This window comes from Gymnogyps californianus, chromosome 21 (genome assembly GCF_018139145.2).
Source record: "Gymnogyps californianus isolate 813 chromosome 21, ASM1813914v2, whole genome shotgun sequence".
NCBI lineage: Eukaryota > Metazoa > Chordata > Aves > Accipitriformes > Cathartidae > Gymnogyps > Gymnogyps californianus.
In genome coordinates this window covers 2,704,090-2,728,820 of record NC_059491.1, presented here as the reverse complement: position 1 = coordinate 2,728,820, position 24,731 = coordinate 2,704,090, and the positions used below count along the sequence as shown (strand labels likewise).

The 24,731-nt window shown below is 43.0% G+C and overlaps 1 protein-coding gene across 2 annotated transcripts in view; it reads left to right on the top strand.

The window, feature by feature from the left end:
* MIB2 (MIB E3 ubiquitin protein ligase 2) overlaps positions 1–24,731 on the top strand; it is a 42,978-nt gene that overhangs the window by 16,267 nt on the left and 1,980 nt on the right. Inside the window, exons 4-18 of one of the 2 annotated variants that reach the window (XM_050909337.1) lie at positions 1,489–1,595; positions 5,032–5,226; positions 6,533–6,675; positions 8,653–8,760; positions 9,995–10,099; positions 10,835–10,997; positions 12,004–12,137; positions 14,701–14,849; positions 15,505–15,661; positions 16,405–16,559; positions 17,192–17,318; positions 18,742–18,972; positions 20,753–20,931; positions 22,685–22,869; positions 23,665–23,730. In XM_050909337.1, the coding sequence (XP_050765294.1) occupies positions 1,489–1,595; positions 5,032–5,226; positions 6,533–6,675; positions 8,653–8,760; positions 9,995–10,099; positions 10,835–10,997; positions 12,004–12,137; positions 14,701–14,849; positions 15,505–15,661; positions 16,405–16,559; positions 17,192–17,318; positions 18,742–18,972; positions 20,753–20,931; positions 22,685–22,869; positions 23,665–23,730 (2,204 nt within the window). The remainder of the gene's footprint in view (positions 1–1,488; positions 1,596–5,031; positions 5,227–6,532; positions 6,676–8,652; positions 8,761–9,994; positions 10,100–10,834; positions 10,998–12,003; positions 12,138–14,700; positions 14,850–15,504; positions 15,662–16,404; positions 16,560–17,191; positions 17,319–18,741; positions 18,973–20,752; positions 20,932–22,684; positions 22,870–23,664; positions 23,731–24,731) is intronic. The other variant, XM_050909338.1, reaches the window with a different exon arrangement.

Below are 24,731 nucleotides of genomic sequence, written 5' to 3'. Positions count from 1 at the left end.
TTTCTTAAGATGGATCGATGTGTATGCCTGTGATGCGGATTGCAGGGCAGATAGAAAGGTCTGTGTTATCCTGGAAACAGTCTAGCCACAGCACTGCTGGTCTAATCTGCTGTGCTTTTCAGCAAGTGAACTAGGCTGTGCAGGCTGCAGCTTAGGTTATGAAATGTGCTGAACTCCTTATGACTTTGAGCTAGGAGACTGCCTGAGCCGTTAATGCTTTCATGTAGTGTACACCCTAGTAATGTCCATAAGCATTGCCTTAAACTTAACGATGGGATACAAGGGCAGCTGAAAGTCAGTTTCATTCTCCCTCTGAAGTGATGTCAGACTTTCTGGAGAAGTTACTAACTTTCTCCTTGCTCTTCTCTTCCCCCCCCCCCCCGCCCCGTCAGAGGCTCTGTTTTAAAGATATGTTTTAATTGTGTGAGACATATTAATTGACTTGGGTGTTCTTCTTTGGGAAGCATGTGGATTGTAAGTGGCACAGCTGGCAATAAAAACTGACATGCCCTCCTGCTATGATGTTTAGGATTGCTTGATGGTATTTCTAGCAGGGCTTCCCCTGCTCTGTGTACACATTGGCGTGAAGCTGTTAAATCCAGATTTTGATGATTTTGGTTTGCAGATGTTGTACCTTATGCTGTAGAATGCTGGCAAATAGTTATGTTAAAAAGTATTAATTTGCATGCATTCGCAGTAATCATACATGGCCCTCGGTGAGCTGCCTTGCCCTAATATAATTTGTGGTGTGTGCGTCTTATAGAGCATGTGGGGAATTTTTTCTTCTTGGAGCTACTAGATTTTATTTTTGCCCTACATAGCCACCTCAAGGCTGTTGAAGTTCTGAAAGAAAGAAGGATGATCTTTTTTCCTTCGTGGCTAAGCGTGCTGTGTGCGAGTGAGTGAATGTAATAGTTTTGAATCTTTGTGTTTATATATGTTCAGCTTCCTGAGTCAGCAAGATGACATTCTGGTGTCTAACAACATGAGAGAGAGACCCCACCACAGTCCTGCTGCTTGTGTGTAGATATGTATTTGTCTCCACAGACTGTCACTGAAGTGTGCCTGTTCCTCCTGCTCACATAGCAGCCTCTATTCCCAGTTATCTGCATCCCACAGTTGAAAGAAACACAGAACTTTTTTAAAGCTCACCATGGATCTTATAATTTTTGATAATGTTTGAAGATAAACCTGGGTCATCTTTAGCCCAATGTATTATTCACTAGTTGTCTTTCTGCCATCAGTGGAACAGTGCCTAAGTATTCTAACCTTCCTGGGGAGACCAGCTTTTAGGATCAAAGACCCTGTTCAGCTATTTTATTGTTTTCTCTCACTTCTTACATGCTCTTCAGAACTCAGGCCATGTTTTTCTGTATGTAAATGTGGTACACTTGGTCCTCATATGACAGACCTCAGTTGGAACAGAGCTTTATAAAGTATGAATAGTAACAATAAATTAATTTGTTTTCTCTTATTTTGTTTTTCCAGGGTCCTAGTGAGTCCTCGACAGAATTTGACTCGCATCACATTAAAAGGGACTTTCCAGGGGGCTAAAGTAGTCCGTGGCCCTGACTGGGAGTGGGGTAACCAGGATGGTAAGCTTCTTTTGAGATGTCCTGTAAAACACTATTCTTTTTTTTCCTTTTCTTTTTTCTTTTTGCCAGATTGCTGGTTGAAAATGCATGTGCTGAGCAGTAGCTTCTAGGAGAGCTGTTCAGATGATGCAGGTTGCTGTTCTTTAGAGTATTAAATATTACTTGTTTTCTTGTATTTGTTTAAAACCATATCTGTGACATAAACTGTATGCATTCATTCAGGGTGTGGGAGGGAAGTTTTGCTGCTCCTGTTTCATAGATGTGAAAACTCATGGGAACCATCCTGGAAGGTCTTGTGTAGAACTATAAATATACACCATGTTACAAGAAAATACAGACCCATCTTTTCCTGAAAAAGCTTCCATTCACAGTGGGAATAAGGTTTGTCTGACTTTGTGTACAGTATCCGTTTTTCCTTTGGAGTTCTTTGGAATATCCCTATTTGGACACTTCTAAGAACAGTGAAGAGAAATGATCTATAAGGAGTGTTTCATGTGGAGCATTAATGAAGAACTGTTTGCTGTGGTTGCTGGAGAATGGTTTCTGCTTTGTGTATGAATTGTATCTTCAGGCTGAAAATACAAAGGAACAAAAATGCCTTTTCTAGATCTGCTCTTGGGGTATAATGACTATGTCTAATTCACTGATACCAATTTCTGTGTGGTACTGCAGAGTTAAGGAAACTTTACTGTCCGTTTCTATTCCAGAGCCTTGTACACACTGCAATGTTTACAGCTTCTTTTTTCCCTTAATAATTCAGTTGTAAGTCCAAAGGTTTCCAGTGTTGACTCCACCAGTTATTGCAGCTCTGAGTTCAGTGGAGGACATGGATACTTGCAGGGTCTGAGAGCAAAAGAAGCTTATGCTCAGTACAGCTTATCCATCTTTTGAGATCAGATCAACATTTACATGTCTGAGACTTGTGTTGCTTATGATGACCGACCTGAAAGCAGTTACCAGTGCAAGGCAAGTCAGAAGAAACATAAGGCCAGCCGCTCAGCTGGTCTCTAATGAGTACTGCCTTGTCTTTGATGGAGCTGCCCCCATCCACAGCCATTTGCTCTTCTGAGCTTAGCTTCCTGGTAGCACTAACACATCAACTGTATTTCTATTTAAGGAGATAACATGTAAGTAGTGGTAATAAATAACCTTGCAAACTCTGTAATAGGGTCCTGGTAAGTTTATGTATTGATCATGTGGTCTTGTGTGTCTGGTAAGGGCAATAGCATCTAGTTGAGAAATCTGATCGAATGGTCTTGCTTTTATTTGCCTGTGTCTTTTTAGTATTCCTGCTGCCTGAAGCCCTTTGCAGAAATTAGCATTGACTGCAAAATTTGCCAATTGACCAAACTTTTTGTTCTGCTCTGGTCAGGGTGGGCCCTGGCAGCTCTTCAGTCGCTTCACCCTTTTCATTGAACACGTATTTTCCCTTACTACCATTTCTCAGAGTCCAAACACCATGAAAGTGGAAGCTGGTGCCCTCCTCAGAGAAAGCATCTGAACAGGGCGAGGAGGGAGATTACTATTTGTTGTTGTTGTTGTTGTTCAATCTGAATCCCTACTGCAACAGAGAAACGTTAAGTTCTTTTGTCACTGGTGCTGAGTTTCTGTCAGCACTAATTCAAGGCCAGCAATACCTGCCAGGTGTCTCATAGACTGAAAGAGTGGGGAGAGGACAGCAATCTGCTACAACGTGTCCACGTTAATAATATAGTCAAAGGAACACAGTGTTGATGCAAGATCACTGTGTTCCCATACTTGACATTGGTACCGTCCAGAGGCTCTCCCTTGCTGTGGTCAGTAACTGCATATTGGATGTAGCCTCCTTTTCTAAGAGCTGTCATCCTGATTAATTTTGGACTGGACAGTTGTTTATGGTTATCTGCAGAAAGGAAGATGAAAATTACTGTTAGCTGCCCTGTTGCTAGGATCTGGGTCCTAACCTGGAAGGCTTTTTTAGGCATAGCTGTGAAGGTTACATCACAGAAATGCTTTTGGTAACTTAAATTGTGTTTTCCTAGATAATATTCATGTGGGTGGATATCTGGAGGCTGATCTGTTAACTGGCTGCAGTGTGAATTGTGTACAGAACTGGGATCCACCTGCCATTACTAGGGAGAGATTTTAGAGGCAGATAGGATTTAAAAAATATTTTTCTTCCAGTAAAAATCAAGAGATATTGGGACTTTCTGATTCTCGGACCAGCCCTCTAAAGGTGTGTTCTTGTCATTGATAGAACTGACAATAAAGCCTACTAGTTTGTCTGTGTTACGCTTTTTAGATAGATATGCAGTTAGATGAGGGAGTTAACTCCTTTAAGCTGTTAAATTCCAGGACTTTGCAGGCAATTAGAAGCTCACTGTCCACTCAGTGAGATGGACAGATGTTGCTGTCCCTGTTTGAGAAAGCACTAGACCAGTGCTGGTACTTGCCCAAGTTCACACAGTGACTTGGCAGCAGAGTGAGGTTAGGGAATCTGCAAATTCTGACTGCCTGTCACTAGGTTCAGTGTTGATAGACTGTTACCTCTTGGATGAAAGTATGTCCCATGTGCCCAGCCAGATTTACCTTCTCACAAATATAACCTCCTGTTCTGGACTGTTTCAATAGTACTCCTCCTTGCTTGGGTAGGTGAAGACAAGTACCAGAACAAACTTTACTTGATGTGCCTCTGCCTGGCTGGTGTTGGGGAGAGATTAAAGATCTTGGGTGGATTTTGCAACGCTGCTGTGTTTTTATCTTGCCACAGTGTGGTGCCATGACACTGTGCGTTGCCTAGCTAGGCAGTGTTTCTGTACACCAGGAGGAATGGCTGCTTCTACACAGAATTCAGCTTTTCCATATTTGTATTTCAAAGTAAATGGCTGGCTGGCTTTCAGTGAGTTTAATGTAGAGATTCTCTCCTAGTTGGTCAAACTGAGTTGTCTCATGGTTTAATTTCCCTAATTAAAAAGGTGACTGAGATCTCTTGTGCATTCGGCAGGACAAGGTGAATCATGCAAGCTGTGAGGAAGTTGTATGAGCTGCCAAATAATTTTGTGTGCGTGTGTGTCATTTCCTTCTTTCATGTATATGAAGAACACTTGACTGGAGGGCATTGCTTCAGGCAGCAGTATGCTGTCAGTGAAGCAAACCTGTGTGCTTCTGTTCAACATGTAAAGCTGGCCTATGATAGGGCCCCACAGAAATCCTTCCTGACAGCAGCCTCTCTGTCAGAGTTTCATCTGCCCCAGCTATTGACTTTTGACTCTGTGCCTGTTCCTCTGTGGTGAATAGTTGGAGAACTGACAAGTTTTTTCCTTGGTTTTTACTTAGCTAAGATAAAAACGTCATTAAATTATATCTCAGTAAACATCCCAGTGTCATGTGAGTTTCTGTATATTGGTCTCAGTGAAAATGCAAGCTGGACATTTTTTTTCCCCTCTCTTTCCATCAGGTGGTGAAGGTAAGACTGGACGTGTGGTTGATATTCGTGGCTGGGATGTAGAGACCGGACGCAGTGTGGCCAGCGTCACATGGTCTGATGGTACCACGAATGTCTACAGAGTTGGACACAAAGGAAAAGTGGACCTGAAATGTACTGTGGAGGCATCTGGTGGCTTTTACTACAAAGAGCATCTCCCAAAATTAGGTGCGTAGAGACAAGTCTTCTGTTGAGAAATTCTGATTCATGCTGCCATTTTGTGACACTGAAGCCATTTTGCTTGGAAGACAGAAAATCAGCAGGTGGTTTTATAAAGTTCCCACATAATGTGTACCATTTTAAAAAAGTGGTCTGTGTGTGAACCTATTGCTTTATTTCAGAGTGGTTAGTAAAGTAGTTTGGCCTTTCAGTGGTAAGATTGCATAAGACCATTAGATGCCCACAACTGTATCCCAAGGAGGGATCTTCTGCCAAGGCAACTTCTTGCTGCTGCAAATGCATGAAACTCCCTTGGCAATGCCTGCATCTGTCAGCAGAGAATTCAACCCAGTGTCAATTTTGTTAATCCAAAGTTTTTCATTCTTTAGGCAAGCAGTGGTCCAGCTGGTGTTCACTGTGCTTTTAGAGAGCAAATATCATTTTTTTGGTGGACCAAAAAGTGTGTTGAAGGGGAATGTGACAAAAGGGAGATTTCTAAGAACGGAGCTGCAAAATATTTGCCCAGCAGGGAGATTAGAAACAGTCAGGGAAAAAGGTGATGTCTATATTGGCAACTTGCTGCAATCCACCTTTCCTCTTAACTCTGATGAAACCAAGGGAACTACTTGTGGTTTTGGACTTGCAGTATTTTTTACTAAGGTGTGATTTAGTAGTATTTTTTTTAATGAGGTGCAGGGACCATCTTTTGCGCCCCTGAAGGAAAAAAAGAGAGGTCTGTTCTTGAGTTTGCAGCAACAGCATCTGGTCTTTCTCATTCTTTTCTCTCTCTGAGCAGCTTGGCCAGAGCATGAGGGAAGGGTTGGATGGGGAGCTTATTTCCAGGGGTACGGCCTCTTGCTGCATAGGAGGGCTAGGAGGGTAAAGCACTCCACAAAGCAAGCTATGTGGCTGCCTATGGAAGAGAACTTATTTTAAGTACTGTGTGGGTGTGTCTGCTGAACAACAGTTGTGGGTGACTGAATTGCTAAGAACAGCTACTGATGTCTGACATGACAGGAGAGGCATCATTCAAAGGCATTCCCCTTTCTGGGAAGGGATAAAATTGGGCCTTGTTAGAACTACCTCATGTTTAACCCATATCAATATCCAGTTAGAGCTAAATCCTCTTGATCTCTCTACATAGTGCTGCCCCATAGAGTGTGTAGGGCATACTCCACAGTAGAAAAAGGGTTTTACACCGTTCTGCCCCAATTAAGCCTATGTTAATTTGCAACCCTTATTACACAGCCAGATGAGACATAAAGTGTATTATTGCATCCTGCATGTGTATGGGTGGTGTCATTCTTCTCTTTAGGAAAACCAGCTGAACTGCAGAGGAAAGAAAGCACAGACAGGCATCCATTCCAGCATGGGGACAAAGTGAAATGCCTGCTGGACATTGACATCTTGCGGGAGATGCAGGAGGGCCATGGTGGCTGGAATCCTAAAATGGCTGAGGTATGCTTCTGCTTGCTCCTATTATCTTGGTAATGTATCAGTCACTATCTCAGACTACACAAGTAGGCACTGGCTAGGTAGTTACCAGAACATCTTTGTGTAATGTGTTACCTTCTACATTTATATTGTGTTGACTGAATCACAAATACAAATTCTTTAGTGATAGGACACTGAAGTCAGATTTATCTTTAGGCTCAGATAAATCTGTGTTGTATGAGAATTGCCTTGTGGAGGCCTGCATAATTTCTAAGAGTCTACAATGGGTCAAAAGAGTTGCTCAAAAGTCTTGGAAGCCAGTGCAAAAAACTAATGACTGGTTTGTTTTTAAATGAGCTGTGGATCTTTTCCTTGGAGTTCTGGATCCATTCCCTGTTTGGCGGCTTTTGTACTGTGCATTACTACTAATGAAAGTTATGTGTTTTGTTAACAGTGGGCTCTATTCCTGGCCAGGGCTAAAATTTCTCGGCCCATATGATGTTCTTGGAGCTTAGCCTGTTGTCTTGTCTTTAGTTTGAAGAGCTATCAGTCTGTTATCACCTGTTGTCTAAAAAAACTCAGATGGTAGAGGAAGTAAAGTTAGAAATTACACCTGTTACTGTAGTATAGCATCTCAGGGGACCATCGTGGAAGTAAGTCTCCAGGGGGTTGTGAATATTTGGTGTGGGCTTACATTCAGACAAAATGATAACAGCTAAATGAATGACTTTGCCATTTAAATTAAAAGGTCTGTGCTTTTGTTTCTCCTTTCTACAGATATTGCCCAAAATAGATTAAATTACCTTCACATATTGAAGAAGGCAGTACTGCTGTTGTGCAGTAGATTTACTGCAAGACAAAATCACATTTTGATACTCACCATTACAATAATAAGACCTGTCTCTGAGTCTGTATTAGTAACTTGTATAAAAGTGGCTTTTTGGAGAAGGAGGGAAGTGTATAGCCACACGTGACCCAAATGCCTGCTACACTTGACTCAGTAAACTGAATAACATGCAGGTCTGATTCTGAGACAGCTGTCTGAAGCCTTGGTATATGAAGCAGTGCTATAAAATTATAAAGATACGTTATATATGTATCCTAGCCCAATCCGCCCTGTAGGTGAGCGGTCTTTTTGAAATCAGACTTTCAGATGTCAAGACAAACTATGTCATTCCAGTTTCAATGTGGAGATCTATTAACTGAGCATTGGTCTCTCTCTTTTTTTTTTTTTTTTTTTTTTTTTTTTTTTTTTTAGCCTGGCAGGCAGGGATTTACCATCTTCTGGCATGAACTTTAAGAAGGCTGTCAGTGGAGCCATGAATTTTTTTATTCCAGCTAATGCCTTCATCCCCAAACCTATAGTTTTTGAATGTTGCTGTGTAGCTAACATAGTCTGCTCAGTTGTTAAACCTCTGCGCTTCTAAATTCCTGTTGTTGGTGAATGCAGGTGTAGAGAGGGATATTAAACAGAGAAACTTAACTTTCTGTCATCTCAGAAATCAGTACTTTTTGTCTCCTTCAAAACTATCAGCTGCTCAGGACCTACCAGAATCAACAGATATAGAACACTGCACTACACAACTATACTTTGTTTTCTGTAGTCTCCTCTACCGTGCCCCCTTTTTTTTCTCTCAGAGCATGCCTTGCTGGTATTATACTGCAGAACAATGTTGCAATCTCTGCCCACCTTTGTCATTTGGAAAGAGGAGGACAATTTGTGCTGCATTTTCAAGGATTTTCACGCTTTATATTCCTATCACGCTCCTCCCCCAACATGCTGCTACTTTAGAGGAGCTTCTTAAGCAGCCTTTTCCTCCTTTTGCAGAAAAACAATGACTGCATCTCATTTAAAGCAGATTTGGGAGCACTGTTAGTCTGTGAAATGGAAATGGTGGGTAATGTAGCCATCTATGCCTTGGATGCCTGATTTTCCCACTTTTAAGCAATGTGATTTATTTAGGGGATTTCCCCTACTTTTTTTTTCCCCCCTGTCAAAAGTTCATTGGCCAGACAGGGACTGTGCACAGAATCACGGACAGAGGGGACGTGAGGGTCCAGTTCAACAGTGAAACCCGCTGGACTTTCCATCCTGGAGCTCTGACTAAGGTAGGTGCTGATAGGTGAGCTTGGCCAGAACTAGAAATGCTGCAGGGAATAGGTGTCAATTTAGCCTGCTGTGTTAGGACACAACGTGTCTCAAGCAAGTGCCAAAGAAATACACTGCTATTCTGAAAGCAGTAGTTCTAGGCAGAATTTCCTGCAAGCCATCAGAGCTAAGACAGATGGTTGCAGACAGTGGGAGTTGGGCTACTAGGCTGTCCAGTTTTATGAACCTTTGCATTTCAGATGTTGTAAGTTCTTAAGGTAAATTCCATTTCTTAATTTCAGCTTCTTTGATAAGAGTGGTAACAGTAGACCTACAGTAGCTCATCCTTCTGCAGCTACATTTCATCTGTGATGAACCTTCTTCCACATCATTTCCATTTGCTTTTGTTTTCTTCCTTATTCTTGTGTCTTCATGTTATTCTCCTTTTTGCATCTTTCTTTATCTCGCTTCTTTCTGATTCTTCTGGATGACCTGAGTCTTTAATCCAGCTCTTCTGATTTTATGTCTGCATTTCTAAAGCTCATAGCTCTGGCTTTCCCCAGAGGTTTGAGGACTTGAAATGTGGATGATTAGAAACAGGGCTAATAGGTGTAGAAGGAGCTGCTGGAAGACTACAAAATTCTGAAAGACCTGAACAAGGTCACAATGCTAAAAACTCCAATACCAATGGAAAATGCAGTGTCAGACTGTTTTGTGCAGAATTAGTCTGCTTTGAAAAGTGTGTTTTGACAGTGCTCCCTTCTTAGCTCAGTGAGCAGAGGGAGCATCTGGCAAATTACCAGTACAGATAAACTCTGGTTTCCCTTTTCTGTTTTAAATAACAAACAGATTTATCTTCCTTATTAAAGTGAATTAAAATCTCCCGTGCCAAGTCAGGTATAGTGAGGAGATGGACCAAGGAAAGTTCCATATGTACTTTATACTGGTATTAATTATAAATGGTTTGAAGAAGAAAGAAAAGAAGAAAAATGTTCTGTCCCAAATTATTTCCCTACTTAAATGTGTGCCTGGCTTAAAACAGAAATACTCCAGCCCTTGGCCTGTGTTTATTTTGCAGTGCAGGGATTACAGATTTCTTGGTAGTCGTACTTGTTTTGTAATGCCTTGTTTTTTGAGTCAATGGGCTTCTTGTTTGGTTGGGTTCTCTGCGGGTGGGGGTGGGGTGGAGGGGCTGATCGCTATTTTTTTTCTGGCTTCGTCCCCCAAAAGCTTATGACTTTCTTTTTCTTGTAGCTCAACACCTTTTGGGTTGGTGATGTTGTCCGGGTGATAGATGATATGGAAACAGTGAAGCGATTCCAACCTGGTCATGGGGAGTGGACAGATGAAATGGCACCTGTGAGTGCGCGCCAGTTCCAGGACAGTCCAGTAACTTCCTGAGTTTTCCCAAGCAATTAGTAATAGTGACTGGGCTTGCATTGCACTCCAGTATTCCTGCTGGTCAGTGAGTGCACCGACCTTTCTGGGACTGCTGAGGCCTTGCAAAATAAATGTTGCCTAGTGCTATTGGTAATACAATCCTGTTGCAGCACCCGAAGCAAAGCGGGTAAATGGGGAATCTGACAAAGGATTTGGCTACCAGTAACTCAGATAAGAAGTTTCACTGACCAAAGTAAACAAGTCCTCTTACACCCTCCCTAATTCTCTGGAACGAGGCAGGAAAGTGTCCAAGTAGAAAAATGGTCTGATCAGACCAGTATGGCTAAAAAGCAGAATACAGCTGTCCTCCAGGAGCAATTAAATGCACAGAGGAAACCTTTCGTAGTCCCAATTTTATCAGTTCTCTCAGGGTTCTTCAGACCATGTTTTGTTGTTTCACCACCTTCCTCTGCAGACATTTGTAATGTGTCTGGGAAACCCTTCTTACGTAAAACCAGTAATGTAGAAACTGCTGAGAACCCTCTGGTGTCCTTGAAGCGGGAGCTGTCTGCGAGTGTGTCACTGTTCAGTGCTTCTTTTCACACAGCAGGAGTGCCGCCTGCGAAACCACTCTTAGAAGCATTGCATTGGTTCTGAGTTGCAAAGCATACTGCATCTTACCTTTTAAAAATAATTTCTTTCTTTCCATTGCAGACCCTAGGGCACATCGGCAAAGTGATCAAAGTGTACGGGGATGGAGATTTGCGCGTGTCAGTTGGAGGGCAGTCCTGGACGTTTAACCCAGCTTGCCTGACAGCCTATCAGAGAGATGAGGAAGCAAACCTCATGACAACGGAGAATGCAAAGGAATCAAAAAGTGAGATAGTGAGAACAGAGATGTGTGATCTGTCAGGGGTTGTGAAATGGTTGCTCTGGTGTAACAACAGCAACGTTCTTTGGACAGTGTTAAACTCCAGCTGTCTGTTCTTCCCCGGGCAGAGCTCGAAAACCAAGCTGTGCCTTACTGGGGAAGCAAAGCTGGCCTTAACAGAAAAACAGAGAATTTAGGACTCAGGAATGCTAACCGTATCACTGCCCTAGGTTCAGTATTTGCTTCAGCCTTGATCTCTCTCAATTTCCTGTTCCATCCTGCTGCATTTCCTGTAGGAGGATACTAATTCTTCAATGCTTGTGAAATATTGCCAGGTCCTTGTGTGGAAGTGTTGTTAAATCAATGATTATTTTGCCTAGTCCACCCTGAAATTCAGTTTGGGATCACATGATATGTAGAGGGGATTTTGTCTGTTTTGCACATCTGCTCATAAAATTTTTTGTAGCCTCGCCATACTTACTTCCTTTAGATGTCAGGACCATGCAGGAGAGAGGACAGACCTGCTGGTTTTTTTTGTTTTGCTATGTAGATGGGTCTTAAGCGGTTTGCTCAAGTTAGACTTCAGGGAGAACTTGCATACGAGCCCAAGCTTTTTAACTTTGCTCTGTCTGGAGAACTGTAACACCTCTGTCCTCTCAAGCACTCGGAAGTCTGTGATTAGAGGGCCCATCTGAAAGGACCTGTATTTTTTCCTTACAGCATCCTTTCCCAAACCGTGCATGCCTCTTCAGATTATTTGCCTTTTAGTAGTGATTTTTCTGTGTTGGTCTTCTGTAGCATGGTCTCATGTCTTTTGGGTTCTCAAAACATCAGACTTGTAAAGCAAAAGTTCTGTGTAAGCCACAAATTTGTAAAGCTGTTTGTGTGAGCTAAGTGTTGGAGGTACAGCAGGCCCATGCTGTGGTTATACAGCTGTACTATGCCAACTGTACGCATGTATACATATGCTCTTTGGTCCTCTTAACCTGTAGCTGTTTCTCATTCCTACCAGGTACTTTGATTACTGTATTGGAGAAACTGCTGTCGCAGAAGACAGAGTCAGAGCATGCAGGCTGCCTGGTCATTTGTGCAGCACTCAACAATGCAGCTAAAGTTCGGGAGCTCCTTCAGAAGTACCCAGACAAGGCAAGTTTTGAAGACATCCTGAATGGTTACTTTTTGTTGCTCTTCTTTAAAACACTGTCATAAAATTTTGCAGTCAAGTGGGGAAAAGGATGGGAGAAAAGTAATAGATTTTTCAGACGTAGTATTAGCTTGTAACAGCTGGAAAATTATTTTGCTGCAATTTAGGATTAAATTTGTATGTTAAATGTGCATATTTTATGGCTCCAGTTTGTGGCATTAAATCTGAACTAGAGTTAAGTCCTTACAGCACATTTCCATAGCTGGCTTTTCCCAGATTTCCTGTATGGACACTGCACCTGTAGAATTAGGGGGAAAGGTATTTATCTATATGAAAACAGCAGCAAGATGGCTGAGTATCTAGCCTCTGTTTGAAAAGAAACCCATGGGTTGTGTCTGGCTGAATGTGTCTGTCCTTAGATGACCTTGCAAAATTGTATTGTTGGAATCAGGAAGGAGAAAAGCTGCCCTGATCCTGATGCTGTGCATGTTTGTGCAGTGTCTTATCTCATGTCTGACTGGAGCAGGGAACTGGGCTTGACTTGTTGCTGAACGATTTATGTGCTTGCAGAGTGCCGCGCTGTTAGGATCACATCTACTCAAATCATCGGTCTTTCAAGCTGCCTGTTTGAAGGTTCAAGCTCCTTCAGTGAGGGGTGCAGGGTTTATAAACAGGTCAAAAAAGGAGAACCAGAGAACAAATTATTTCAGCAGTGTCCTCGGAAACCATTGGTAACAAAACATAAGTTTTGTTGAGGCTATGTCTGCATGGCTGGCAGGAGCAGCTGGATGCGTGAACTGGGAAAACTAGGATCAATTCTGAAGGAACCCCTGTGAAGCTGATTTAGTGGTTAGTTGTCTGGTATTTATTATAGTTCTTTATTTACAAAGTTAATGGGGCCTCTGGAGGTGGGAGGAATAGACAAATACCTGCAATTGTCTAATTTATCCCAGATGAGAAAGTGCCAAGAGTCAGGAATCCATTATGTTATTAGTTATTTTTATTAGATTTCTATTTCTAATCTATAGTCTATTTCTATTCTAATATTTATATTAATAAATTAGTTATTTCTATTAGAGTGTTATCTACAGCAAGAGGAGGCTGGATTTGAGGCTTACTTAGTATTGCAAGTTGGAATTGCTTGCCAAGGCCTTTCCAGCTTATCAGCATTGTCTTTCTTGTGTAAATGGAAGAATAAGACAGTGATCTCTAACGCTTCCTTGCCTAAATGACTCACCCATCATTTTGAGTGAATCAAGGGAAGTCTTGCCTGTCCTGCTCTCCTGACTGCTGCATAGAACCAGCTGCAGGGAAAAAAAAAAAACAACTTTGTTCCCCTTGCCAATCTGCTGAGCCTCCCACTGGTTTCAGTGGCTTCTTTTCCTTTTTTTTTTCCTTGCCTTTCTGTTGTGGTTTAAGCCCAGCCAGCAGCTAAGCACCACGCAGCCACTCCCTCACTCCCCTGGCCCCCGCTCCCAGTGGGATGGGGAGGAGAATTGGGGAAAAAAAGATAAAACTCGTGGGTTCAGTTAAGAATGGTTTAATAACTCAAGTAGAATATAATACTAACAATAATAATAATGAAATATAATAATAATAATAATGAAATAATAATAACAACAAAAAGAAGGGGGTGGGGGGGAACAAAACCCCAAAACAGTGATGCACAATGCAATTGCTGACCACCCACTGACCGATGCCCGAGCAGCGATCCGCCCTTCCCAGCCAGCTCCCCCCCATTTATATAATGAGCATGACGTTCTATGGTATGGAATATCCCTTTGGCTAGTTCGGGTCAGCTGTCCTGGCTGTGTCCCCTCCCAGCTTCTTGCACACCTGCTTGCTGGCAGAGCATGGGAAACTGAAAAAGCCTTAACTTAGGATAAGCGCTACTTAGCAACAATTAGAACGTCAGAGTGTTATCAACATTATTCTTACACTAAATCCAGAACACAGCACTGTACCAGCTGCTAAGAAGAAAATTAACTATCCCAGCTGAACCAGGATACTTTCATACAGCCTCTCTTTGTTCTTCAGTCCCTTTAATTCTTAAAAAATCTCATTGCAGCATTTCAACACTGTGATATACCCTCCAGCAATTGTGCCCAGTAAAGTAGCTGGATTAACACAGAACAATGGAGACTTGGCATCTTCAAAGCCTTATGCAAAGCTAATTTGATCTCCTCACACATTTTCCTATTGGGAAAGGAATTGTTGGCAGAGATGTCAAGAAGTATTCTGCTTGCAGGCTTAGAGGGATTTGGCATCAGAGCTGCAATTAGAGCCCTGGCTTTCAGCTCTGTTCACTTGCTTCTCCCTTCTTGACTAAATGTGCTGTACCCTTCCCCTTTACAAATATTCTGGGACAAGGTCAGCCTTGTAGTTGATGTACGTAAAGCGGAGCCAACGGGGCACGGATTCTGCTTAGCATTTCTGAGCCTGCAACTGTTCTGCAGCTAGTCGCTTCCATCCTGCTGGGCCTGCTCTGGAACAGAGCTAAGGCCTGAACACAAGGCAAAGTCTTTCCTAACCAAGCTGTTTGCTGTGTCTCTGCCCTTCCTGTAGGTCGACGCAAAGAACCAGGGTAGAACTGCCCTGCAGATTGCCTCTTATCAGGGACATCTGGATGTTGTGAAGATTTTGCTGCAGGCACATGCCTCTGTCAACCTAAGGGATGAAGAGGGGGATACAGCGCTGCACTACGCAGCTTTTGGGTAGGATATCTTTCTTCTTGCTATCTCTGATGCAAGACCTAGAGGGCTGCAGAAGGACATTTCTTAGGTATAAATGGGCAGTCTGTGTGACGGGCGTGTGGCTGATGGAGGCTGTTCTCTGATTTTATCTTGTGTTAGAAATTGGCCTTTGAGCTTCAGGGCCACAGGTGCATTTCTTAGTGCACTAATTCAACCTCCACAGCTAGGTCAGTTGCCATGCTAGAAATTTTGGGGGAAATCAGAACAAGTGATGAGGAGGTTTTGGTGATTAAGTTTTTTTCAGGGGGATTGGGGGGGTGGTTTGGTTGGTTGGGATTAGTTTGTTTGGTTAGTTTCTGTAAGTGCATGTGTTTTCCAGAGCAAGATAAAAAGTTGAACTGTGTTGTCAGTTACCAAGGAAGAATTCATCATTAAGAGCAGGAGATTCCTGTTGATTTAAAGCAAAGAGAGAGCAGATTCTAGAGTACAAATTAGGAAGGTTTTGTTGTGTGGTTTTGTTGGTTGTGTTTTTGGTGGTTTTTTTAATACTAAGAGGAGGTGGGATGAGGTCAAGAGGATCCAAAACCCGAGAAGTTCTGTTGCCTTGCAAGGAGGAAGAATTAACTGTCTGCACAGGATTGAATCTAATCTGTCTTACTCCTTGCTTTTAAATCAGAAACCAAGCTGAGGTTGCCCGTGTGCTCATTGGTAAAGGAGCCAGTGCAGACCTGTTAAACAACGCAAAGTGCACAGCGTTGTATGTTGCTGTCAGTCAAGGATTCACAGAGGTGGTGCGGACCCTCTGTGAGCTCAACTGTGATGTCAACCTCCCAGTAAGCTTTGGGTTTTGTGGGATTTGGGGGTGGGGGTGTTTGGGGTTTTTGGTTTTTTGTGGTGGGTTTTTTTTTGTTGTTTTTTTTTTTTTTTTGAGGCAGGGAGATGCTTCTTTATGTCTTACATCATTTGTTGCTTCATAGAATTTGAAGGTCATTCTCTTAAAATGCACTACTGTGCATTGCACAGAGGAAGTATTCCTCTAACTTCAGTACTCTGAAATTCCATGTTTGGGTCTGCCCATTCATCATCGTGAGTCTGCTCAGCTCAATCCAGTAGTACTCTCTCTGCTGTGCTGGACTTGGGCTTCCAGTAAGAGCTGACCTGCTGCTAATGTGTGTTGTTGAAACACTCCTGTTCCCAGCGATAAGGAGTGGTGAGATTTTTAAGACTCACATTTAGGAACTTGAAGGGCAGTGATGGTGAATTGGACCCAGCCCACTTTTAGGGTGTGCTTGTATGATGGTGGGACTGGACTGTGCTGGAGCAGTCTCTCAAAGCTAGTTAGGAACGTTAGCACCTGTATCCTCAGCAACTGGTTTCAAGCCCTGGGGAAATGATGTCACAAAGGCTATGAAACTGCTATGGATGCCAGTGATGTTTGGATGTTTGGCCTGGAGTTGATGTGACCTTGTGACACTATATATATATCTTCTTGTCTTGAACTGTCCCTGAGGGTGAGTTGTTTCATTTGACACTCTGAGGTAGGTAACCTGTATTCTGCTTTGGTATCTTTGTATAGGATTCCCAGGGAGACACCCCCCTGCATTATGCTATCACTGCAGATTACAAAGTCGTTATTGAGATTCTCACTGAAGTACCCAACATAGACTTCACTGTCCAGAATTGTCAAGGCTTCAACCTACTCCACTATTCTGCTCTAAAAGGCAACAAGCTGTAAGTGACCTTTTTTCATTTTTACTGCTTTTACAGATGTTAACTTGTGCTTGCTGTCTTAACAGTAGGAAGGTAGCAGATGTAGTTCTAGACAGCTAGGAAGGAAATGGTTGGTTTTCCATTTCTTGGGTTTAGATATGGCTAGGTATAGCAGTTGCCCTCCTGCCCTCCTTCATGCATTCACAGGAAACTGCTGCCTGCTTTCCTCATCCCATCTTTTTCATACCTCCCTAGCTTGGCTAGGAAATCTGTCTGCTTCTGGATAGTCTCCTTAGATGTTTGGGTTCACACATGGAAGGACAGGAGGAGGTCTGTAGTAAACAGTACTTGAAAAGGCTGTGTCTAACTGAGAGCCTCTGGAATTCTTCCAAGGATAAATCTGCTCATTATTTTCATAGCAGTGTGAGTTTACCCTACTTTATTAAATGATAACTGAGGGCTTTTGTTTTATTCTTATAATTCAATCTGTGAGATAGAGGGAATGCTCTGCATCACAGGTGCCAGCTCATGGTGCTGCCTATTAAAACATGAACATTCATAGTTAGTGAGCAGAAGAGGCAGGCTTGTCTCTTCTGCATTGTTTTTCTTCCTGATAAAGTAACTCTTCCATGTCTGTTAACCTCCAACACTAGAGCCATAAAAAAGATTCTAGCAAGAGCTCGGCAGCTGGTTGACTCAAAAAAGGAAGATGGCTTCACTGCCCTGCACCTTGCTGCTCTCAATAATCACAAAGAAGTGGCAGAAATTCTCATCAAAGAGGTAAGAAACAAAACACCACCACCACCAAAAACTCCCATCTGTCCCACTCCCAACCCCCCACATTTCCTAAGCACTATTGAGTTAATGCTAGGACTCACAAGAATGTCTCTGTCTCTTTGAAGAGTTGGCATTGTTTGCCAGATTTTGAAGAATAGGGGTTGGCATTCCTGGGGGTATTTTCCTTTGGCACTGGCAGTAGAGGAGAAGGGTATCTTGCAGGCTAGAACAAAGTGGGTTGGAACTGGAGCTTGCTGGGAAATGTTCAGTGAAGGGATGGATATGAAGGGAAAAGACTTCAGAATAGCTGGTAACCTGCTCATTAAGGAGTGTGTAGGTCTGTATTCAGAACCTTCCCTACCTCATAGGTACAGGTCAGAGCTCGTTTCCCTCACTCCAGGTGTACGCTGAAGCTCCCCAGCTACTGGTTGTTCTATGGTGGGTTTCTCACTCTTCATTTTCATGAAAGAATATCTGAAGGCGTGCATTTCATTTGAATGCGGAACAAAATATTTTGACATGTTTACTCCAGGTTATTTATCTTTCTTTAGTCTTAAGTAAGTGCTAGACCTGCCGCTGGTGAGCAGCATTCTTTAGCAATGAAAATGACAAACTGAAGGATGGCAATCTAACGGGCATTTTGCTGTTGATTTTTGTGGAGTCAAAGCTAGTCTCTATCTCTGCTTTCAGATGATAGTGGCAATGAAGGTGACAACTGCATGCCAGCACTCCTGAGTTTTGTTTCTGCTTCTCAGTGGTTTGTTGCCTGAGTTTCTCCATCTTTACAAGGGGATCCAAACCACTACAACAAGGCTTTAATGGATTTACAAATGAGTGCTGTAGAGGAGCGATGTCTGTGAGCACTAACTACTTAGTACTACGATTGCTTTATTTCTGGCATAATCACTGTGTTAGCATAGCCATATTTTTAAAGGCTTTCTGTCTCTAACCCTTGCTGCTGCCTTCCCCTGCAGGTTTGGCAGAGAGGCAGAATGATTCAGATTTGAACAGGTTTTCTCCTTGTTGCTTTTGACGAGGGGAAATCAAAGCACAACAGGCAGCAGGGAATCAGTATTGCTTTAGAGGAGCTAGTCCACGACTGTTTGCTTGGAGTAGTTCCAGGATTTGTTTGTGTCTGGGAAGTGATGAGTTGTCCTATCCAAGTCATCACCAGGAAAATGTTAGCTGTGTGTCGGTTGGGCACTTGGCTTCTGATCCTTCCTTTGTTGATATTTGAGGTGTGTGGGTCATATGGCTAAGATAGAGAGCTGGATCACGTAGCTCTCCTGGAGATCTCTATACTGCTGTCCTGACGAAGACGGACTGACTTAAGACTAGGGGCCTCAACAAGCACCACAGCTGCAGCACTCTTCTTCAGCCAAACTCAGCAGCAACAACTCACTCTGATGCAATTCTTCCATTCAAGGGTCGCTGTGATGTCAACCTCAAGAACAACCGTAACCAGACACCGCTGCACCTGGCTGTCATCCAGGGACACGTAGGGATGGTGCAACTGCTGGTCAGCGAAGGCAGTGATGTCAATGCTGAAGACGAGGACGGGGACACAGCCATGCACATTGCCTTGGAACGGCAGCAGCTAATGTCTGTCATGATGGAGAAGCGTGAAGGGGAGATGGGGTTGTCCCTCCTTTCCAAGGTGAGCTGGGAGCAGGAGAAATTCCAGCACCAAGGGCAGGAAAATACTTGGTGTTAGAATGGCAGCAGATAGTGGGATCTAAGGGAGCAAAGGAAGGCAGGGAAACTGTGTAAAGCCCGTCCAGATGGGGAGCGTGGAAACAAACCTTCTTGCTTGCAGGAAAGCAAGAACAGATCCTCTGAGGCCTCTAAGGGTATGCTTGAAATTATAGCATGAAACTTCACATAGTCAGACAACAATTCATACTGTCTCCCCCGACATTTTTATTAGCATTGTGCGCTTCTTTCTTGACATGGGAAAGGTCATGAATCCGGTTGCAGAGCCAAGAGCCTTGGGTTAGTTTCATGCCCCAGAACCACAGCAATTCATTTCTGTCTGATGGCATGGAAAATATGAGGATAGCTAACCACAAACACCCCAGTTATCTGCAGACGTAGAGCAAAATGTGAGAGGTGAGACATATCAGGCTGAAGGATAAAGGCTACGCTGTTACAAAGCCTGAACTGGATGTCACTATGTTGCTCTGTATTCATGGATATGTAAGGCCTTTCAGGAAGGGCCTTAGATCTAGAAATCAGTGCATAATACGCCAAGGACTGGAAGCTTAGTCTGGCTTTTTGGCAAAGATTTTAAATTAGCCCTTCAAAGTGTTCTGCCATTCATATAAATACCAACGTGCACACACCAGATTTGCAGTGCAAATCAAGAGTGCAAACATTGGTTATACTTTATGGATGGAGTGAGAATGATCCCATTGTAGGGATAATTTAGTGCACTGGAAAATCTGACATAAATTTTTGTATTGTAATTTGAAATGATCAGAATAAATTAAACCAACATTCTGAAGGGGGCTGCGTGCTGTGTGCCAAACCACCCATTCCTCCTTTCTACCTGTTGGTGCTTGAAAAAGCCTAGTGCATTGCTGCCCTTCCATTCTGCTTGTTACCAAGCTACCAGTGTTGATAGTATGAGTTGATGGCTCAAGTGCATGGCCAAAGATGCTCCAGCCTCAGGTCCTCAGGCTTGTTCAGCCACTGACATTCCACAGACACACCCCACACCAGCTCAGCAATCGCTTCTTTCTTCTGAATTTCTCTGCCTGCAGATTCGAGCAGAGGGGTCAGCAGCAAGGGTGGGTTTTATCATCTCACTGAAAGTCTGCATAACAACTTTGCTAGCTGTTGGGTCTTAGCTTGTGCTAGGGACAGCCAATAGCTAGTCCTGAATGCAGAAAGTCTTAAAGCAACTTGAGGGATCTGTGCATGTCATTCCCAATACTATTTGCAGTAACATTATATCTAGATGCTGTAGACTCCTTCATGTTTAATTTTACTTGCCCTGATCTACATGCCCTGGTCTTTTAAGTCAGTGGAAAATGTTTGTTGACTTCAAATTAGTTTGGATAATGTACACAAAAACTTGGCTTTTTAAACAGCTGTCACTTAGGGCTCCATATACCAGCTGTTCATCAATTGGTATGTACTGTGGTGTCTTCAGTGTACTTCCTTTTCATTACCTGAAGAAGTGAATGCCTATTACTGATTAGTAATGTTTAGCACCAGTTAGGGCCAGTCTTGTGCACTCTTGTTCCTGGAATGCAAGATTTGAATCTGCTATTTACACACTGAAGGATCTTTTTGTGTTTTCAAAAAAGAATGCTAAATTGCACTTTCAAATTGAAAGTACAAGGATTAAGACTTTGTTTAGAATTTGATACAGATCAAAGCCATGTAACAGAAACTTTTTCGATTAACAGAGAGTGTTTTTCAACATCTTTTAGCTGCAGGCTTCTGGCTTTCTTGGAAATGTAGAGCTGAATGTTGGAACTGCAATTGCATGTTACTTAGCACAAGAAGGAGCAGATATTAATTATGCGAACCATCGAGGAAAGTCTCCTTTAGACCTCATTACAGATGGAAGGATTATTCAGATCGTCAAAGACTTCTCACAGAAATTCAGGTAAACCTGTGGTGTCATTGCATGCAGCTGTTGTTCCAGGAGGGATGAAGCATCTTTGAAACACTTTGGATGTCAGTCTCAGCACCTCCTGTTTCATCTGGAGCTGGTTGCTGACCTTGTGTTTCTGGAGGGGTTATTTAAGGGTGCATACTGCCATTTGAAAGAATTGGGAAAAGCAGATTAATACTGCTTGGTGCAAACTCGGCCTCTTGACTTACGGAGAGCCCTGAGGCAGTCTGAGAAGACTGGCCACTGAAGCCAAGAGCAACTTCTCCCTTGCAGAGTAATTCTGGGTTCTGTTTTACTTTCATTGGATTCTGCAGTGACAGATATTTAAAGTCTAAACAGAGAGGAAGTGCAACAAAAGAGTGGGCACCAGAATCTGCAGAATTTATTCCAGAGCTAGATAAATGCTTGTTTTTTAACTGATAAGAGAAACAGCTGAGAAAATGCCAAAGGGAGAGTAGCAAGTCAAAGATGGCTTTATCTCAGGTTCTGAGAAACATTTGTTTGGATTTTGACTTTGTAAACATGAAAGCAGAGTTCTGTTTGATCTGAGGACACAGACCCACAGTCATGTTACTGCTGGGGGAGGAACCATGCAGCAGCCACAGTAATTGGCCATGCTTCTGGTCCACTGTAAAAACCAGGTGAAATGTGTCCCTTTAAACATCTTCCATAGGAATTTTGTCAGTGGCGTATATGTTGGATTAAGTTTTTTTGCTTAAAGAATGCCAGTTCTTGCAGACTGACATTTCTCATAACGGTGTACTAGTTTCACCTTCTGTGTTGAGGTTTGACTGGAGGATTTGGGTGTGTGTCTGCAGAGTTAAGGCAGCCACTGCAGACTGAGTGCTGCATGCTGGATCATAGGCCTAAGTACACCATGGTGTGTCCCAGCATCGCACACAGGAGCCATCAGGACAGGATAGTTAGCTGTACCTTCTTAAGCTGCTTGATTATTCTGACTGAAATTAATAGGTCTAGAAGAGGAAGAGTATCTGGGGTTCATATGCATTTATAATGAAGCTGTTGCCCCTTTGGTAGGATGCTTGATAGCAGTTTCCTCCCAGAAACTTACTGACTTTGTACCAAAAGATCAGAAAGCACCCCTTCGCAATACTCCTAGTGGGCCAGGTATTTCTTGGCAGTACTGAAGACGTTTGCTAGTAAATGACCATCCTTGTCCCTTCTGTTCAATCATTAATCATTCTGGCAGTTTAGGTAGGTCTAGCTAGCAAATGCCTGGCTGGCAGGAAAAGTAATGGGTGGATTGGATGCTGAGGCCTTTGGATTTGGGGCTCATAATGCCAGGACAGAAGTCTGAATCTGAGCCTATGTTATATAAGAGGCAAACTCACAGAAAACCACCCCAGGCACTTTTCAGGAACATTGCAGATATGGAGGATCCTTAGGGCTGCACTTCTTAAATAGCTCCTAAAAGCTGACTCCTCCCAGCAGATGATTGTACTGTCAGTACCTTACTGTTGCCCTCCAAAAGAGCAGTTTCAGCTTGTGTTAGTCATCGCTGCTCTTTTCCTTTCTTTTTAGATAGGTCCAGTCAGAATCCTGGCTACTAGAGGCTGAGTTGGTCCCACTAGGGTAGTGAAGGTTCACAAGTTTATGCTACCTGAGCATCTGCTGCTCTGTCTCCATGTGGAGTGTTTGCTAGGGATCAATACAATGTTATCTGGTTGCTGAAGGAGGACCTGGAGTATGTGGCTCAAATTTTATTACATGTTCATGGTTGCAGGGAACAGCAGGTTTCTTCAGACAGCTCAGCCATCACCTGTAGCCTTCGCCGTGTGCACACCACCCCCAACACAATGACCAACCTTAGTGTCTCGAGTGTGGCAGTCCCCACAGAGTGCCTGGTCTGCTCAGAGCTGGCCTTGCTCATCCATTTCTTCCCATGCCAGCACAGTATTGTGTGTGAAGGTAAGTCCATTCTGTTGTTTTTTCTTTTTTTTTTTTTTTTTTTAATTTTTCTTTCCTGTTCCACCACATAGCTTCCCTAGCTGGACTCTCATAAGTCGAGCTCTGTTTAGACACGAAGCTATTGTGCTGTTTGTGTCCTGAAACAACCCCAGCATGATTTCAGCATCACCATCTTAGATAAGATGTCCAAAGCTATCTATGAAAAGCACAGAGTGTTCTGACTACCTGCTGATTGGGACCCTGGGCAGCTTTGCTTGTGCTTATAGATGCCCTGGATAATTCAGAAGGAAAGCCAGATGTTTCAGTTCTAGCTGGCAGTGCTTTACGCATCAAAAACCTCCTGAGAAGGATTCCCCTCTTCTCCGGCTTTTGTTACTGGTTTGCATTTCAATTGTTTTAATGGCAGCCTGCTCAGACATGTCAGCGAGTTTGTTATCTTGCAAGGCACTCACAGTCTGACCACAGGGAATTTGGTAAGGACTGTGTGCCAGAGCTGCATCCTTGTCCCTCAGAACAAAGGCCTGTTTTGATCCACAGCGCAGCAGTTCCAGTAGCAAAGAGCATTGAGGACTTAAAGGTGTTGTATTTGCTACTGGCATAGGAAAGACTAAACCAAGAGACTAGGACATAGCTCAAAAAGAAGGTAGTGTCCTCATTTCCGTGCAGAAACAATCTCTTAATCATCCAGGGAGGTCTCAGGTTGTTCAAAGCTGATGTTCTTGAGTCTGTCGTCTTCCTCTTGATTCTGGCATCAGTGGGCTTAATTGTAATCTCTTCTTGTATCATTCATGGTAGAATGCTCCAGGAGAATGAAGAAGTGCATCAAATGTCAAGTGACAATAACCAAAAAACTGAAACAAGGTATGTTTCCTGTTACTACTGTTAAGTGCTCTGGGAAGGGTCCTGCACAGTGTTAGTTTGAGCAGCGTCGATGATTTTCAGTGAAATAAGCGTAATGAAGGGGGTTGATTTTTTTGTTTGGTTTGGTTTGGGGTTTTTTTGATGTATATGTGTGCCTGTTGCATTGATCACCTTTAGAGAGGAAAAGGTAGATTCTCTTAGGTGTCATGGGCCAAGCTCAAGCTGCCTAGACAGGACCAGGACATTTGAGGAAGCTTGTCCTGTGCCTGGCTTATTTTGTGTATTGAAAGCAAATATCAGGTTCTCCATGTGTCAGTCTAACCATTTTCACAGGCGGTGATTTAACAGTGAAAATTTGTGAGAAAGGAAAAATTACATCTTGTGAAAGCCTTGCTTCTCCCTTGGCTGAAATTACAGTGCCTATGCAGGGCTGGCATTAGCCAGCTATCCAGGCATCATCGAGCTGGATTGTTTTGATAAAGCTCTTTAGCCCAGTTTTAAAGAGGTTGTCTTCCGTCCACATTACTCAGCGTCCAGAATGAGCAATGTTATACATGTCAGCAAGCTAGAAGCAGGTTTGCACTTGCCTTAGAATTAATGCAGGTTGCCCGCTGAAGCTTTTTCCATAGCGGTTGTGAGAGTTGATGTCTTTCTAGCTGAGATCACTCTTAGGGCAAGTGCACATGAAAATGAATTGCATGTCCTGCTGCTCATGGCTTAGTATCATGGACTCCTTTGTTGGAGTCAGACTATAGTCTTATGACTTGATGCCTGGACAAAAGCATAGGGGAACCAAGAATCTGTCACATGGCATTGGACATACACAGCTGGCAAAGACAGAAATCCTCTTTGGAACTCCATAATGCAAAAAAAAACCCCAAGTTTACCTGACAGTAGGCAGGAGCATTTGTCTTTTCTACAGACTGGCAACAAAATAATGATGAGAATTCCAGATGAGACATTTGCATGCAGATTTCTGCTGGAGGAGGAACATCAAGGTC